At 50.6% G+C, this 17,870-nt stretch overlaps 1 protein-coding gene across 3 annotated transcripts; it reads right to left on the bottom strand.

The window, feature by feature from the left end:
* Window positions 1-466: 466 nt before the first annotated feature.
* Window positions 467-14,902, bottom strand: SERPINA12 (serpin family A member 12). 3 transcript variants are annotated; one of them, XM_045451958.1, is made up of 6 exons: window positions 14,664-14,902; window positions 9,440-9,561; window positions 8,234-8,884; window positions 6,330-6,600; window positions 2,516-2,663; window positions 467-938 (listed from the first exon to the last, which is right to left on the bottom strand). In XM_045451958.1, exons 2-6 carry the CDS (start codon window positions 9,447-9,449, stop codon window positions 747-749), a joined length of 1,272 nt encoding a protein of 423 aa, XP_045307914.1. In that variant the 5' UTR covers window positions 9,450-9,561; window positions 14,664-14,902; the 3' UTR covers window positions 467-746. The 3 variants fall into 3 exon arrangements, with proteins under 3 accessions (XP_045307914.1, XP_045307915.1, XP_045307916.1); XM_045451959.1 differs by lacking the exon at window positions 9,440-9,561; XM_045451960.1 differs by lacking the exon at window positions 9,440-9,561 and having other exon boundaries at window positions 8,234-8,900.
* Between the last annotated feature and the right edge of the window lie 2,968 nt (window positions 14,903-17,870).

Consider the following 17,870-nt stretch of genomic DNA (forward strand, 5'->3'; position numbering starts at 1 on the left):
GAGCTGAGCTCGCTAACAGGTTCAAACCCCAGGCTCTTCTCTGTGGGCTCTGGAATCAGATACACCTGACACTCAACCCTCGTCGCTGCTATTCCAGGCTCCACCCCCCAGCGCTGGGCCAGCCCCACCCCTACTTTACCCTCCAACTAGATGCCTGGCTGATCCTGGAGTTCCCATGGGGACACCGTGGGCGACATAACTTTGTAGATCGCATACCAAAGATCCAAGGCTAAGGGCTCACCAAGGGGAACTAACTTTTCTAACGAAGGCTGCTAGTTTCCTCAGAGCCCCAGAAGGGATTTGTCACTGCCCTCGTTTCAGGAACACAGAAATAGAGGCTCAGAGGAGGTATGTGGCTTTCCCAGAGACACTCTGTTCCTCAGATGTGAACCCAAGTCTCTCTCCCTCCAAAGTCTGGGTGCTCATGTCATCTCATTGCTTTCCCCAAATTATCCACCAACAGACAGCAGAACTGAGGGGGTGTTTATTAAATCACGAAGCCCCTCTGCCTCTCCGGGGAGAGAAGATCACAGCCAGCCAAGGGGGTGGTGGTGGGGGTCCGAATCCTACACTAGAAAGGGCAGGGAGAGGGCTGAGGCACAGGAGCCCCCAAAGCCAGCCGTGCTGCCTGTGTGGACGGTGTTCTTGGGAGCTCTTGATGGTGTAGGATTAGATTAGAAGGTCCTCAATCCCGATCTCAGGCAGACAAAACGTTCTCAGCCCCAAGCCATCGCTGGAAGTCCCCGTTACGCCCCAGTAGGATTAGTAATCTTTCCCATGAAGATTATAGTAGACAGGACGCTATCCTCAATAAGCACCAAAAAGCGTCTGTTTATAGTGATGGAGAGCGGCTTCTCCATGGGCAGCGTCTGTGCTCCGGAGCCCGCTGCGCCCTCCGTCCCCTTCTCATCCATCTTCAGCACTGCCTTGTGCACCGCCTGCAGAAATCAGGGGTGCGGTCAGTGTCACCAAGCTCCTCAAAGCTCCGGAGAGGGAGAGGTCTCGGCCAAGGCTGCCCAGCACGGCAGTAACCTGGCTGGTGCCAGCTGCCCCGGGGCTCCTCGTTCTTCTGCCGTCATTGCAGAAGGATATGGGCAAACAGCGTGAAGGAAAGAGTGAGGCGAGGGGAGTGCCAGCTGCAGCGGGGAGGGTGGGGTGGTTTGCTAACCTTCCGTGAATTACAGGGAAGTGTCGAGGGGTGTAAGGGCAGAAGGAGTCTATTGAACCTCAGCTAGATGGAAGGGAGGGGATCGTATCCCCACCAAGTCCTGTCCATAGTCCTCTCATCTGCCTGGAGGACAGCGAGGAAGGAGCCAGATTCTGGGGGAGCCGTTGGAGATGACTGAGACCCCAGATCTACCCCAGGACACCGACATCTGTGACCAGGTGACCCGCCCTGGGGGGATGGATGGGCTTCCCGGAATACTGACACATTGCATTCCACTCTACGGAATTCTACCAACTTCACTAGCGGGCCGGTAGCCGTTGTTGACACACAGAATCACAGCCGTCAGCACGTCTAACTGTGGAAAAGAAATGAGCCACTGAACCGAACAAAAGCCTGCCGGAAAGGGGTAGCTGGCATTGACTCTTTACGGGAGGAAGCACTTAAAAGTGAGAAAATTCTATTAACTGTCTTTCTTCCTCTGGCAAAGTGGGAAATAAATCTGAATCAGTGCCTGCTGTCAGCTGGGCTTGGCAACCAAGATCTCTCCCAGATCGGCTCGAACTTCCCACGTAACACCAGCCAGTCTCCACCACTCGGGACGCCGTGCTCTCCAGCCTGCAAGCCTTTGGCCAAGCCGTTCCCTTTAACGGAAGATCCCCCCTACGCCTATCCCTGCTTGTCGAAATCTCCCCACCCCCAACTCCCTTTTACCTTAAAAGTAGAGTTGCCAGATCAAATATAGCATGTACATTTCAAGTTGAATTTCGGGGATATGACGACTTTCTTCTAGTGTAAGTATATCCCATATTCTGGACTAAAGAAACTATTTGTCACGTATCTGAAATTTGGATTTAACTGAAGGTCCTGTCTGAGATCTGCTATATCCCAGGAGACCGCCCCATGCGGTTCTCTCTGCCCCCAGCACACAGGTGTTCAGCCTCATTGGAAATCACGGGGCCCTTGGCTTGCTCACATAGAACATGTTTGCGACTTACTCCCAACAAGCCCGTGAGGCCTTTGGGACAGACTCTGGGTCCGAGCTAGACCAGTCCTAGGCCTTAATAAATGTTCCAGGCCCTGAGCAGTCATTCGTTGCACAGAGTCGACTTCCAAAATAGCATCAGGAACTTGGTATTTCCAACTCCAAAGACCAGAAACATGAGGCATGGGGAAGTTATGTGGTCCCCCCAGGATGACATGGCTGGTTAAGGACAGAGCTGGACTGGCACCCGGCCTGACTGGAGGGATGAGACCTGGCTCGTACGGCTGCTGCGACAATGGCTTTGGCCCAGGGCTGTGCGAAGGCTCCCCGTGGGAGGGGGTGGCATCCAGGCCAGGCCCACTTACCTCACCCACTTTTAGGCTTCGATGAGGGGAGATCCGGGTGAGATCACCATGCTCCTCAAAGATTTTGGTGATACCCAGGTAGGACAGCGTCCTCTTCAGGTCATAGGTCCCGGTGATGGAGAATCTGGGCAAAGATATGTCCACGACCCTGGGGGAGATGGGAGTGACAGGTGAGCAGCAGGGTGTCCCTGCTTCCCTGGGCAGGCGCAGGGCAGGGATGAGTGGGACATTGGCCCTGTCAGCACTGAGGGTCTCAGACCTTCTCTCTGTCCCCAGAGTGAGGAGGGACTCTGACCTTGGGACCCTGGCTTCAAAACACCTCTCAACTATGTCCCTTCTCCCTATCAAACTTGTCCCAGAGCCCTCATCCACAGAAATGTTCTCAAGTTTCCACTGTTTCAGGGCCCCATGGGCCACAGACATTGAGGTGTCCCCACCGTGGTCTCAGCCTCGCCCAAGCCCTGAACCAGTCCTGACCCAGCGAGCCAGATGCCAGAGGCAGCAAGGTCCTGGGATCTGAAGCCAGACAGAACTGAGTTCAAATCCATTCTGACTCTTGGAACAAATGATCTCACGTCCTTAAGCCACTTGGGCGAAATGATGATGCCAATCACAGCAAGCATGAGGCAGGAAGGATGCTAAAGCAAATGCGTGTAGGCACTGAGCAGCTGGTGACCAACCAGCAAGTGTTTCTCGTTTCACCCATGAGTTGGTGGCTTCGCATCCTCTGCAGGTGGAATCCGGATCGGCCCCCCAACCTGGGGCTTGGGGCCAGGGGCCCCGGGGTACCCGTGGGCCCTGGGTTCCTGTCCGCCTGGCTCTAAACTCTATTTCTTGTTGCCTATTTGCAACCTCATTCCTGCCCACGTTTCTTCTCTTCTTCTGCAGCCTGCATCATAAATGGTATCTGCCTGATCACCCCCCAGGAACAGGTCATGTTCTCTGATGACCTCTATCCTACAGAACAGAAGCAAACTCATCTCCCCTGGCCCCTAGTCACCTCTCAGCTCCCAGTCCATTCCTTTTCCTCCTTTTCATAGCAGAAATTAATCATCTCTGCCAGAGATCCCCACTATTTCTTGGCCCATTCCACCTAGACCTTTGCCATCAACATCCCACTGTCCAGGGCCACCGTTGACCTCTGCTTGCTTGACCCAGGAGACAGCTCCCAGACAGTGGGTCCCCTTTCTCCACGTGGAAACATTCCAACCTAAGTCTAGCTCTCTCTCCTTCACCGGCCACTCCTTCTCTCCCCCTTTGCCAGCATCACCTCGTCGCCCATCTGTACTGTCTGTAATGCTCCAAGCCCCACCCCCTCGGTCCTCTTATTTTCTATCCTTCCTCCCTCCAGAAGGATCTCATTCAGTGTCATGGCTTTAAATACAAGCCACAGGCCTGTGGCTCCAAGACTTACCTTCCCACTCATTCATTCACTCAACAAATTAAGTGCCTCTTGTATACAGGGGGTGGTGTTCGAGGTGCTTGGATGCATGTGTGAACGAAAGAGGCAAAACTCGTGACCTTGAGTGTGTGCTCTAGCAGGGAAGATAGACAAGAAAACCCGGATGATGAAAAGCATCCCATAAGCATCGATGCATAGATGGGGAGCCTGTGTATAAGGAGGCAATGCATGCGATGGGGAAAAATCCAGATCGACTTGGGGGAATTAGGGATGCTGAGACACAGGGAAGATTGGAGAAACTTTGAAGGAGACAGAGGAATCAGGCAAGCTGGGTCATTTTTTTCTGAGTGAAATGGGGAGCCACAATAGGGTGCTGACCAGAGAGGCTCGACACGCTCTTGCTTAGGGCTGAAAACGGTCATTTTGTCTACTTCGTGAAGGATATGCTCCTGGTGTGGGGCGGGGTCACAGGAGTTGGTGCCAGGAGTCCCCTGGGAAGCGGTTGCAGTCCTACTGTGATGCGGGAGGGTCATGAACAGGAGCCAGCTAGGATGCACTGTGGAGGAACCCCTACAAGCAGCCTGTGCTTGGACTTCACAAGAAGCCGCTTCTATGCGCTATGAGTATCCCCGGGCCTCTGCGAAGATCTCTGGTTGTGTTAAGCCCAAACCTCCAAGAAGGCCTGTGTTGGCCTGCAGGAAATCTCAAAGGGCCTATCTCACAAAGGGTGGAGTGTGGGCCCCTCTCCCGAAACCAGAGAGATGGCCACAGTTTTCCAGGAACCAGTGTCCTGATGGCAGTCTCAGCTCCAAGGGCTGCAGAGGGGCTTGGGCACAGGCCACATGCAGCACCAGTTGCTGGGACCAGAGCTGCGCCCCATGGAAAACTGGCAGGAATAGCCTAGAGATGGAGTTGTTGAGTCCCTCCAGCCCAGCTGCAGGGTCTCTGGTCATCATAATTTGAATACTAAGAGAAATGTGACCTTATGGAGGTCACGTCTCATGAAGCCAGGACTTCTGGATAAAGTGTGGGTGGAGGGTGTGCAGCCCACTTTTCACACCCTTCCATACCCTTCATTCCCCAAGGCACCTCTGTGAACTCAGAAACTGGAGGGCACAGGCTGGAAACTGCCAGCCTCCTTGGTGGCAACCCCAGGTTAAGAGAGATGTGCCTTCATCTTCAACCAATGGGCTGCCATCCCAGAGGTTCACCACGTAGGTAAGGGGACCAGACCTACAAGATGCCTGTCTTTCAATAAACCTGAAGTTCAGATGCTCTTCTGAGAACTTTGGAACCCTGCCTCTTCAACCCATTGGAAGGCGAAGGTCTGTGCCTTCCGTGGGGTCATGATTTGCTAAGGCACATTTGATCCCCTCAAGAGTCCTTTGAGGCCAGTGTTAGTGGACCATGCCACAGAAGAGAAAACTGGGTCTCAGCTAAGGTTGGAACCCAGACACTTCCTCCCGTTTCAGGGGCCAGATGCCATTACCCACCGCGGGCCCTGGTTTTCAGCAGGGATGATTGGGGTGGGGGTTGCTGTGCAGATCCCAAGACATAGCAGCCCTCTTGGGAAGACCTACCATCTAGCCTGCTGTTCCTCCCCATTCTGATACAGTGACTTTATCTGAGGCCTTCAGAACTGGAATTTCTCTTTCATGAGCTTTCAGCTCAATTTAGAGATCCAACATGTGTTCAACAGTTCCCCCGGGGATATGCTCCTGTGTACTTCCAGCTGTCATATGCTTGTCCTGGCCCTGAAGCTCCCCAGGCACCATGCACATCTACACTGACACCAAGTAGACACTGATGCCGAGTCCCCAGCCCTTACTCTTCCCAAGAAAATCTACTATTAAGCAAGTGCCTGAGAAGAATTCTGTAGGCTCATCTTAAATCTGTTCCAATTTTATGCTTAAAAAAATTAGTGACTCACTTTAGTCCTTCAACTGTTATTAGTATAACTTATTTGGGCTTCACTTCACCGGTTTTATGATAACATTACAGTTAAAAACATGATTCTGTGTACAACAGACAACTCCCTTTGACACCTCATGTTTGTCCCTGCAGTTTCTCTCTGCCTAGGATTCCATCCCTTCTTTCTCATCCCCACACACCACTGTTCAGCCTTGAAGACTTAACCCCAATGCCACCTGCTCCATAGAGCACCGCCCCCCACCACTGCCCACCATGATTTTTCTCTGTCCACTCCACTCTTATGATATAACCATCTCCCTCTAAGAACAAGTGTTTCGCTATATTCCTAGGACTCGTTTTCTGGTCTACTTCCTACCAAAATACAAGTTCATCACGGAGCCCAAAATAGGACTTGGTCATGGGGTTAGAGCTCAATAGATCTGGGCTAGAAGAAGTAAAAAGGAAGAAGGGAGTTGCTGAGTATGGCAGGCACCCTCTTACTTTCGTGTTGTTAGTTTTTTCCATCTGATCAAAGTGTCCGTGTTTATGGCCTCCTCCACATTCTTCATTTTACCCTTATCAGGAAGAATGAAGATGGCAGTGATGGTGCCCTGGTAGGGCATTTCCAGGATAGTGCAGGAGAGCTGTTCATCATAGCCGGCTTCATATATGCCCCCACGGAACATCATGGGCACCTTCACTGACTTGTTTCCATCCAGGATGAAGTCTTCCTCTTTAGTTGCTTTTGGATCAAATTCTTGTTTCCACCTGGCTTAGGATTGAAGGACAAAGTGACATGAGTTTCCTGAAAGGGAAGAGGTGACTGGACCCAGCTAACCAATGATCTCTATCCACGTGGATTCAAGGACGGGGTTTGGATACTCTGGGATATCAGGACACGTCTCCAGGAATCCTTGCCCATGTGCCATACCCTGAAATCTCCTGGTAAGGTGGCATGGGTTTGATTGTCAGTTCCCAAAGAAGCGATGATCAGGGCTGTGGGGCTGAGAGGGAACCTGTGGACTGCCTGAAGCCCAGGTGCTGTTGAGGCTGAGAGAGCCTTTGGATTGTGTCCCAGTAGAGAGGCCTGGGTTATACTTAGTAGGAACTATTTGGTCTTATGTGAGTGAAAATACTCAGCTCTGTTCTAAGTCAGTCCTGGAATAGCTGCCCTCAGGTAGGACTGAGAAAACCGATGGAACAGGCTGCCTTGGGGAGCCTACCGAAGAGAAGAAAACACTCAAACCTGGGTGTTTGGACCCCTCCATTTTGACCCTGACTACTCTTTGATACCATTTAGCATAAAGTCAGACCTGGGTCTTTTCACACCCACTAATCTCAGAGCCCCCAGTATGGGACCCTGAGGGCCAAGTCCCTGAATTCAACTTTTGACTTCACTGTTCCAGAAGGATGACCTTGAACAAGTGTCTCAATTGCATTTGGCTTCAGCGTCCTTGTCTGAAGAATGAAGAGATTGATGAGTACCTTAGAGGGCTGCTGTGTGACTGAGTGGGAAGGGCAGCACAGATCAATGACCTTGTACATTGAGTATTGAGCGCATGCTAGTCATCATCAGCATCATTGTTGCCATTGCTTTTAAAATATAGGGGATGTAGAAACTTTGGGAAATTCCAGATTCTCCTCTCTCCCTCTGCTCTTTTCCTCTATGCCATCAGTCTCACTGTGGATTTGGGAAGAGCTGAACTTCCATATTCAGGACCATGTTTCTGATAGCCCCGACATGATCTTGCCTGATCTGAGAGTTGTTGGCCTCTGATTCTGGCCTATATTGGCCAACCTTTGAGTGTGCATGTGGCATGTGAGTGGCTGTGTGTGGTGGTGACTGGTTGGGGGGGGGGGTGGTAAGTGAAACAGATTTGGGAATATCCTTTCATCTTCTTTTTCAGTCTCTCACCCTCAGATTCAGTCTCTCACCTTGTAGATTTGTCACATCAACAAAATGTGACAAGGAGACCAGGGCACCCGCCAAAGTGAACCTCATCGCCATCTAGTCCTGACTAGTCCTGCTTTGAATGGCTTTGTAACCCTAAATCAATCTCTTTCCAAGCTACACATCCCTCATCTAAGAAACAGGGAAAAGAATGTCACTCCAATCTCTACAACCAATGTTGTATTAGGATAATCAGTAATAATGAAAATGCACATATGGAGAATAATTTAGACTTCCCCAAATTAGTTTCTCATACATTTTTACTTTGGATCCCAATAAATGCCCTATGAGTTGTGAATAAAGGTACTCATTTTGCAGATAGGGAAAGTGAAGTTCTGATAATTTCATTACATATGAGTTAAGGTCACAGAGCAAGCAAGTGGCCAACCCAGGTTTTTAATCTAAGTCTACTGGTCATCCTGTCCTTTCCATGCCAACATGCCCCAAGCCTTACCTAGAAAGAAAATACAATTTGTAAGAAGCATCACAGTGCCAGGATCTATATTCTTGATCAGGTTGTTGATTTTCCCCTGGGTTTTCTGATTGATATAGTCATTGATCTGCCTCCGAGTATTTTCCAAGTTCTGGAAGTTGATGGGGACAGTGTCTGCATTGTACTGGTTCTTGACATTTGTCAGAAACTTCTTCTGTGGCTTCAGCTTCTTGTCGATGAACAAGGTGTTTGTGAGGTTCAGCTTCAGGTTCTGGCCCTCCTGGTTTATCCTGTGGATGAGGTAATGAAAGGCTTCATGAAGGTCTTTCTCTGGAATATCCCTGAAGTTGAAACCCTCCTTGATCTCATTCAGGGTGGAATCCTGGGCACCCAGAGATAGCATAGCAAAGGCTGAAGAGATGCTCAAGGGGGAAAAGAAGATGTTCTTGTCCGGGTTATTGGACGCCAGCTTCCTGAAAAGCTTGAAGCCGAATTCTGTGTTCCGCTTTGTGAGCTCCTGGGCTGCCCTCCTTCCCTTCCATGATTCGATCTGGCTCACTGGTACATGATTCTTCAGAGGGAGGTTGGGCTGCTGAAGACTTTCCACAGTGAGAAGGCCAGCCAAAAGTAGGCCCAGGCCCAAGATGGGGTTCATTTTCTTTGGCGATTGTCCTGTTGAGTAGTAGACCTGAGGTTAGTAGAAAAAAGAACAAAACAATCCTACTGCCCTTATATTATTCATAAAGACCAGATGAAAGAAGCAGCACTGTGAGGTTTATAAATTCTTTGACATCCATTTTAGCATTTACGCTTTACAATCACTCTGGGGACTAGAAACATTTGTCCTTATTTCATAAATGAGAGGACTGAGTGTAGAAGAAATCTCTTGGTTTTGTACTCCTCTCCCCATCCTATAATCATGGTATCTCAATTCCTTTGGGAAACTCCCTCCACTACATTGGATCATAATAAGACTACCCCACACTGTGGGCATGTGACTGAGGCTAGGCCATCAGAATACTCCATCCACTGCCACACTGATTGGTTAAGGGATGAGAATGACCAGCATCAGAAAAGTCGTTGTCTTTCCCTGAGAATGCACAATACTCTTAACTTTGGGGTGTCTGGCTTCATTATACAGTCCTAGAACTCAGTGTGGCCATGGGTTCCATATATAGAAGGAAAGAAGAGAGAAAAGGATGGAAAGAAAGAAATGAGGAGACATACTTGGTGACATCTTTGGAGTCCCTGGATCAAGCTTCACCCGAAGCTCACTCACTTCTGTTTCTCCAAGTTATAAGAGCCAGTAAATTTCCCTTTGGGTTGGCTGGTTTGAGTTGGATTTTTTCCTTAAAACCAAACAAAAATCCTGACTAATTTGCATAAATAAATCCCTTTGTCTAATATCACATGGTCTATAAGTGGTGGATACCCAGCCCAGGAGAGCCCAGGTCTCTAATAAACCTCTTTCCATATCCCTTTTCCAGGAAAGAGAGGCAGTGTTATAGGGAAGAAAAGCCAAATCTGCCTGGCCCCAGGACTCCTGTTCCTTTTTGCCACTTCACAGCACAGCATCTCCCAATAAGACTGAGCTTTTGGGGGACAAAAGTTTCATTTTCTGCTTTTCCCCAATTTCCAGTCCTAAGGCTACAGAGAGATGCCAAAAGCATGATATTCTAAAAAGTGTGTTGACTTCTCTAGCTGGACATGCTACTGTCAATGATTTTTACACCAATTTATATTTCTTTGCTCCGTCCTTTGTTTTTACTGTGTGTTTTCCTGTAACTTATATCTCTATTTATCTGCAATCCATGGGAAATAATGTGCTCAACAGTCAAGACTGTTCATGGTTGTCTTAGAGTGGGTTCCCAACAAGCAGAGCCTGCAGTGAGAATTCAGGAATTCATTGCCTGTGTAGGAGGAGTCCCTCAGGAAGTGAGGCAAGCAGGACAGAGAGGGAAAGAACTGAGCACGGATGTGGCCCCATGTAATATGGAGACTTGGCCTGATCCACAGGAGAGGGCTCTGGAGCATCAACCATATGGCAGCACTGACCCTGTGAGACAAAGGGGGCTGGCTTTTGGACAACTGTCAGTGGCTATGGTCAGTCTGCCCCCAAGATGCAGGGCCTGGGGTAGAACTTCCCAGGTCAGTTAGCTCCTACCCACCGAAGGCAATTTTCCAGAATGGGGAGGGGAGTTGTGAGCTGTTAGCAACCAACCTCAGGATCCCCAGCCTAGGGGAACTGAGCCCACCTAGTGGGCTCTTTCCAGTTGAGTGACTAAGAGGGTAACTAAATACCTGAACAGGATCTACACCTAGGGGTGCCCTGAATCCCCAAGTTCTTCATGTCCTCAAACCCTCTATGCCAGGTCCTTTGGACACAGCCTTCAGCACCGTGGACAGGGTCTTCAAAGAGGCTCTGACCCAGTGTTTGAAAATTCTAGTGAATCCTACCCATTTCTTCCAATTTCCTAACAGGACTTTATATTTCTAGGTATCTCCCGCTCCTTAGACAGACAGCCCATGTGCCTCAGGGGCAGGGCCCTATCTCCAGCTCCAAGGGGGCCTTGACTGTGGTGGTTCAGGAGCTGGGCCCAATCCAAGCAGGATGTGGTGAGGTTCTGCCCTGATGGCTATTCAGGGAGGGGCACATGACTTATGTGATCCAATGAATGAATTTTGGGGCTCCTTGTTGGCGTATGAGGGTGCTGCACTCTCTCTTTCTCTGGATGTCCTGGGCAGGAAGGTGTGGATGCCAGGGACTACCATTTGCCCCATGGGGGAAGTGACTCTGGGGCAAAGCCAACACAGAGAAGGGACATGCAGGGTTTTGCAGAGAAACCAGAGCTGGGCCACAGATTAGGTGAACTCAGAGCCCGCCCTGCCTCCAGATTCCCAGTGGTGCTGGTGTGAGTAATGTAGTCAGCTACTCAAGGCCAAAAGCATCCTAAAAAATACAAATGTATATTAAAAAATGCCTGAACGACCAAGCAGTAAGGACTCTGGGCTCTGATCTCAGATCTCTTGGCTGTGTGACACTCGGAAAGGTCATCTCCCTCTCTCAGCTTATGTGATCTCTCAGCATCTTATACTCCTCATGATGTATATTTTAGTAAAAATTAAAAATCGATGGTGATGCACAAGGGTTCTAGGAGCTGTCTGAAAATAGGTAATAAAAAGGAAGATTCATAAAATCCCTGGGATGTTTCAGATAAAGGAAAGAACACAGAAACTAGAAAGGAGTCGATCTCTCAGGCTAGTGGGTTAGACTATTTACAAAATTTGTGTGGTTTAAAAATAGAAGCTTCTTGTATTCAGAATAGATAATTGTCTGTATGGACGCTAGTTCTCGATACCCAGGAGTGGAGAACTTATCCACGTCAGTCAAGGAGCTGAAAGAACCTGCATTCTCGACAGTAGGTTGACCAGCCAGGTGAGGTGCAAAGCCTTTGGGCAACTTACCGGGAGTGGAGTATGGGTCTGGGCAGGGGGCCAGACCTTGGAGCAGAGAAGGGAAGCTGCTGGAAGCTTCTGGCATAGACCACACACACACACACACACACACACCACATTTTTAAAGCGATGTTTGGTTAGTGGTCCCTACAAGTGCTTTCTACTTCTCCAAGCTCTTGGAACAAGAACTGATTATGGAATTACAAGTGTAGATATCGGTCCTCTCCTACTTGTGGGTCTGTTAGGTGGCACGGAATAAGCCTATTAACCCTTCAGAGCCTCAGTTTCTTCATCTATTAAATGGGGAGGGGAGTGACATTTTGACTTCCTCCTCACTAGTTGCGGCTACTCATCTCACTGCCCCTGGCCCTGCAGAGGCGGACCACACCCCGGCCGGGTCTCAGCTTCCCCCACCTCCATGAGCCTGCGTCCCCCACCTCCTCACCGGCCTCCTGCACCACCTCCTCACCGGCCTCCTGCCCCACCCCACTGAGTCCCAACAGCTTGGCCTCTCTTCCCCCCAAATGGCCCACAGTAGCCCCATTTCTGGGCCTCTCCATCTGTCATTACGGGCTCTAAACTGACTCAGACTTGTCAGATGGGCTCTAGTCCCAGATGCCTGAGTAGGCAAACTTTTATTTCATTCATTAAAATAGCTGAACAACTGGTTGTTTCCCAATAAATTGATAGACTGCCCATGTTGAGCAATTCTTTGTTGGTTTTTAGTTTGGAGTGAGTGTGTGTGTGTGTTGTTGTTGTTGTTGTTTCACTAATAAAATAATAAACAAAATAAGAAGAAAAAGAACAAGATCTGAACCTGGTTGGAGCCACTTCGGGGGAATCAGTCTTTCAACTCTCCTCTGACCATCCTGGTCCCACACTTCCTATTAATTTCAGGAAACAATTCCCTTCAGTTAGGAATAGATAAATAGTATGGCCCTGACTCAGGAGTCATTCCTCTTGGAGACAGGTCCAAGCCAGGTGAGGAGCCCTCTGGATGAGCAGCTCAGGTACCCCCAGTCTGCATGTGGAGGGCCGCTGTGGGGAGTGGCCAGGCAGGGGGGCTGCGGGGAGAGCCCAGGCAGGGGTGCCTCAGGGAGAGGCCAGCAGGGCTGCCGCAGCGAGCTCTGGTCTTCCCTCCCACACCATACTGATGAGCTTAGTAACCGGGATCTGCCCATCAAAGGGACTAAGGGGTGGGCAGAGTGGGACATGCTATCGCTTTCAACAAGAATGCTGAAAATCCTTTCATTCTTACTCTTACCAGTAGTTTGGGAAAAACAATACAGCGGCCAACAGCCCACGTGGGAATCAGAACTGCTTGATGCACAGTGGTTGGGGTCTCTTTGGAGCCACCTGGCAAGAAAAAGCTCATGTAGTGTCTGTCTTCACGCCAATGAGACTGAAAAGTTCAGGGCGCTTTGGATGAGCTCCCCTCTCCAGTGGCCGGAGCCCTGATGAGTGACTGCCAGCCAGCTATGGTGCTACTTGCTCCATGAGGGGCCTCTTCCTGCACAGGCTGGCCAGAGGCGTCCTGCCATGCCCTGTGTAACCACGGGCCCTCTGAGACCCCAGCTTTCTTCCAGTCCCTTCCAGAGTTCTCCACGGAGGGCACAGTACTTGCATAAACTTAATGCCTTCCCTTGGACTGTGGGACCTGAGGGACCCTTCCTAAAGATGTGCCTTGGCATCCCGAAAGACTGGCACCAAACCCTGGGCTTGAGGAGATGTCCCAGGCACGTTCTGCGGTCTACCTACTTTAAGGGGTTAATACCATTTTTTAAACAATTTTTTTTAAACATTTATTGACTTTTGAGAAACAGAGAACGAGCAGGGGAGGGACAGAGAGAGAGACACAGAATCCGAAGCAGGCTCCAGGCTCTAAGCTGTCAGCACAGAGCCTGACGCGGGGCTTGAACTCATGAACTGTGAGATCATGACCCGAGCCGTAGTCAGTCACCTAACCGACTGAGCCACCCAGGCGCCCCAGGGGTTGATACTGTTTTTAGAAGAGATCACTTTAGACAGAGTAGACGGTATTATTTTTTGAAGGAAGTTTAGAAGGAAATAGTGGTGAGACATACCCTCTTTCCCCTGCTGGACGTGAGAGCTGACCCAGGAACCAAATCTGATGACTGTTGCAGGAGACTTCGTTCTGCTTCCTGGGAAACGAAGAGGGTAGACCACAAGGACATCGTCTCATCCCCAAATTTGCCCTGGAGATTTCTGCCTTCACTCTTTTCCTTTTTAATGTTTGTTTATCTTTGCGAGAGATTGAGAGAGACAGAGAGAGAACGAGCAGGGGATGGGCAGAGAGACGGGGGGAGAGGGCATCTGAAGCAGGCTCTGCACTAACAGCAGAGAGCCCGATGCGGGGCTCAAGCTCACGAACCGCAAGATATGACCTGAATCGAAGTCAGAGGCTCAACCGACTAAGCCACCCAGGTGCCCCGTGCCTCCATTCTTTTAAGAGATATTTTGAGCCTTCCCTCCGTGCCAGGCACAGGGGCAGAGGTGCAACGCCCCCTGTGACCTTCCTTGGAGCCTAAACATGGAGATGTGTCTCCTGAGAGGCGATGACCACAGCCAGCCCCACAGACTTCTCCAAATCCTCAAGCACTTTCCGGCTCTTTGGCCCGTTTCTCCCGCCTTCAGTGACCTCATTCCAGGATGAGGGAATATGTACGTTGGGAAGGCTGAGCGACCATCGATTTCGGGGCCACTTGTGCCATAAAGGGGAAACAGAGGCACAGAGGACAAAGGAGCTGTCTAAGGTCACGACATGCATTTTGCCGGATCAGAGTGGAAATCCCTACTCAATCAGGCTCTTCAAGAGAGGGGTTTCCCAGATTTGGAACTCCTCCGGAATTTCTTCAAGACACCCACCCTGGGACGGCGCCGCAATTTCCCACGGTCGAAAGCAAACTTTGTTTGGAATAGACAGCAAACAAACAAACCACACTGGGCTTTTCCAAAGAGAAGATATCATACTCACAGTGCATTCAGGAGAAATCCACTGAGCCAGCCAAATGGATCTGGTTTTCTTGCTTTATTATTTATACTTCCATGGCCTCTTGGTAATGTAGACCGAAGGCCAATAAAATTAGCTGGCTTGAGTGGGCAGGTGATGGAGACTCTGGGAGCAGTGGCCACGCCACTTCTCGGGGGCTTCTCCTCATCCCCGGAGGCAGCAGCATGATATTTAGACCACACCTGCTGGGTTGTGGCTTCTCTAATGAAGTCCATTTATATCTTTTGCAACCACCGTATTTCCCAATCGTTGTGGATCTGGGACTTGGAGTATTCTACAGGTGCACCAACCCGCAGTCCTGACATTAAATACCCAGCCCAAACATCACCGCTGTCACCGATGGGAAGAGGCAGATAGCTGGGTTTCTTGGGGTCATTCCCCTCATCCCCCCGTTTCTTGCTTTTGCGATTTTTCGAGTACTCTACAATTATCAGTTCCATTGCGTGAGCTCGCATGGAGTCCTTTAGGGGAAGAGAAATAATTACATAGATAGTGTCTCTTAGGGATAACGGGAATCAAACACTCCCATCAAAGTTCGTGCTCATTCAAGAAAATCACAAGCTGCCTTCAGGCCGCGTGTTGCGCGGGAGTAGTGAGACTCTGCGGGGTTTGACTCCCCTTACTTTTCTGCACTTTCTGAGTTGTTTTTAAGGAACAGGTGTTACCTGAGAAGTAATTTTGAAGAGATTGGAAATAAAATGAAATTCTTCTCTTATCTTTCAAACCCGCTGACCCCAGGAGGGAAGAATGAGGAGCGCAATGCGCCTGTTTTCAGTTCTGCTTTCTCTCACTAATTCTAAGGAGCAGAAAAATCATTCAAATATTCCCCCGCCCCGCGCTTAGTGACGTTTCATAATAGGTCTTATGTGACCACAGGACCAAGAGTTTATTGTTTTCTGAAGCCAGTTTAGAACGAAGTAGTGGTGAGACAAACCCTCCTTCCCCTGCTGGACGTGAGAGCTGACCCGGGAACCAAATCTGATGACTGTTGCAGGAGACTTCGTTCTGCTTCCTGGGAAACGAAGAGGGTAGACCACAAGGACATCGTCTCATCCCCAAATTTGCTCTGGACGTTTCTGCCTTCATTCTTTTTCCTTTTAATGTTTATTTATTTTTGCGAGAGATTGAGAGAGAGAGAGAGAGAGCACGAGCAGGGGATGGGCAGAGAGAGAAGTGTTTCCTTCCTCTGGGATGCTACTTTACGCAGAGATGTGACTCGCATCCTCAGAGCTGTACGGAGCAGACGACCCAGCGAAGCCTTCTAGAAAAGAGGGGACCCTGGCTCTTTCCCAGGCCTGGGTCAGCCACATCCTGATACACTCAGAGACCAGACCAACCAGGCTGTGGGGATGTGGGGCTCGAGCTGCGAGGATCAGGAGGAGCCGCTGCAGGAGGCCGTGAACGGCCACCTTCCCTCACCCTGGGGGGCAGGCCTGCCCGCTGGGGTGCATCTGGGCCGCATACACCGAGTGGAGGAGGTGGGAGGCCTCGCTGTGGGGCTCCATTCACTGAGGGGTGTGGATGGACACGCGGCCACGGCAACGCGATGGGCTAAGGTGAGGGCGTTGGTCCTGAGATCCAGCCGGGCAGATGCTGACCCAGAATCTGGGTCTGTGCCCTGGTTTGGGAGGGAAGAACCCTGCTTGCTAATGACAGGGTGGGACCTGTGTGAGTCTTTGGACCACACCTGCTGGCTGCTGCAGACATACTCTGCTTCTGGGCAAACTCCCACGGGAGACACGCGGGAGAGGCCGGAAAGGGACAGCGCTGCGGCCAGGTGGGGATGCTTGCTGAGCAGTACTGGGCTGCACCGGGGGTGCCTGAGCTCAGACAACGCCCAGGGGCCAGTAGGCCACGGCAGAGGCCGGCCACGCAGGGAGGCCAGGCCTTAAATCTCCGTGAACGGCTGCCCACCCCTGCCGGGGAGGAACCCTTGGGGTTCTGATGGGCCAAGGTGGCCTTGCAGAGGTGGGTGCCGGTGGAGAGCAGTGGCCGTGGGAGGACCAGCCCCTTCCCAGCACCCATCGAGGGGCCGCGGCCTAGACTTGGGGCTGCCCTGACCACCTGTAGATGGGAACATTCGAGGCCCGTGGATTTGGACCTGGTGTCCGTAGAGGGTTAGGAAGGTGAAGATGATTGTCCAGTCTGGGACACCGCAGTGAGCTGACAGACCTGAGGCAGTAGCCTGCAGCAGGGGCATGGCCTGAATACGTTTTTATGGTGCGGCCACGTGTCGGGGTGAGGGGGGAACAGGGGACTTCCGGCTGTACCCTCGCTCTTTGGTTGTCCGAGATGCTGGGCCTGGGAGAGGTCTCTATCCTAGATCTAGGAACATGTTAGTGACCATGCCAGTCCCCGTGTCCAGGAGCACAGGTCTGCTTGGAACACGGGAGGGCACAGAGATGAAGCCACACTCGGTAAAGGCTTATTACTGTGCATTATTAAAAGATACTTGCTGATGGATATATTGCATTTTTCACATCAACTTTGTAAGTTAGGTGCTGTGAGACCCATTTTATGTAAGAGGAAAGTGAGGTTCCTCTAGCCAGATGATTAGCAGACCCGAGACTGAAAATCAGGCCTTCTGGCTCCTAATCCCTTGTTCTAGCAATGGCTCCAGAAGACCATGGATGAAATCGGGGACCATGGCACTTGGACAGCCAGCACTGGCCTCGAGTCCCTGTCCAGACTGGCGCTCCATGCAGCCAGGCATGGGAAAGGAGACAGAGTGTCTGTCTCTTTGATGGCTTTGTTTTAAAAAAATTGAGTTTATTTATTTATTTTGAGAGAGAGTGAACGAGAGAGCGTGTGTGCAAGTGGGGGAGGAAGGGCAGAGGGAGGGGGAGAATCCCAGGCAGGCTCTGCACTGTCAGCACAGGGTCCGACGTGGGGCTCGAACCCATGAACCATGAGATCATAACTTGAGCTGAAGTCACATGCTTAACTAACTGACTGAGCCACCCAGGCGCCCCCCCCCTTTTTTTTTGATGTTTAAAAAAATGTTTTTTAGTTCATTTGTTTATTTTGAGAGAGAGAGAAAGAGAGAGAGAGAGAATGTCTGCTATTTGAATGGTCACCTCAGCCCTTGGTTCTCTCCCCTAAGACACACACACACACACACACACACACACACAGTTCTTGGATTGGCCTCCCCATCCCCTCCTTTCCCCT

Source organism: Leopardus geoffroyi, chromosome B3 (genome assembly GCF_018350155.1).
Source record: "Leopardus geoffroyi isolate Oge1 chromosome B3, O.geoffroyi_Oge1_pat1.0, whole genome shotgun sequence".
In the NCBI taxonomy this organism is placed as follows: Eukaryota; Metazoa; Chordata; class Mammalia; order Carnivora; family Felidae; genus Leopardus; species Leopardus geoffroyi.

Bases quoted from the DNA above. Each gene is read 5' to 3' on its own strand.
- SERPINA12 (XM_045451958.1), bottom strand. The intron at 2,664-6,329 runs GTAAGAGGGTGC...CATCTCCCCCAG, and splicing joins AAAAAACTAACAACACGAAA to GGTCGTGGACATATCTTTGC. The intron at 939-2,515 runs GTAAGTGGGCCT...TGATTTCTGCAG, and splicing joins GAAGCCTAAAAGTGGGTGAG to GCGGTGCACAAGGCAGTGCT.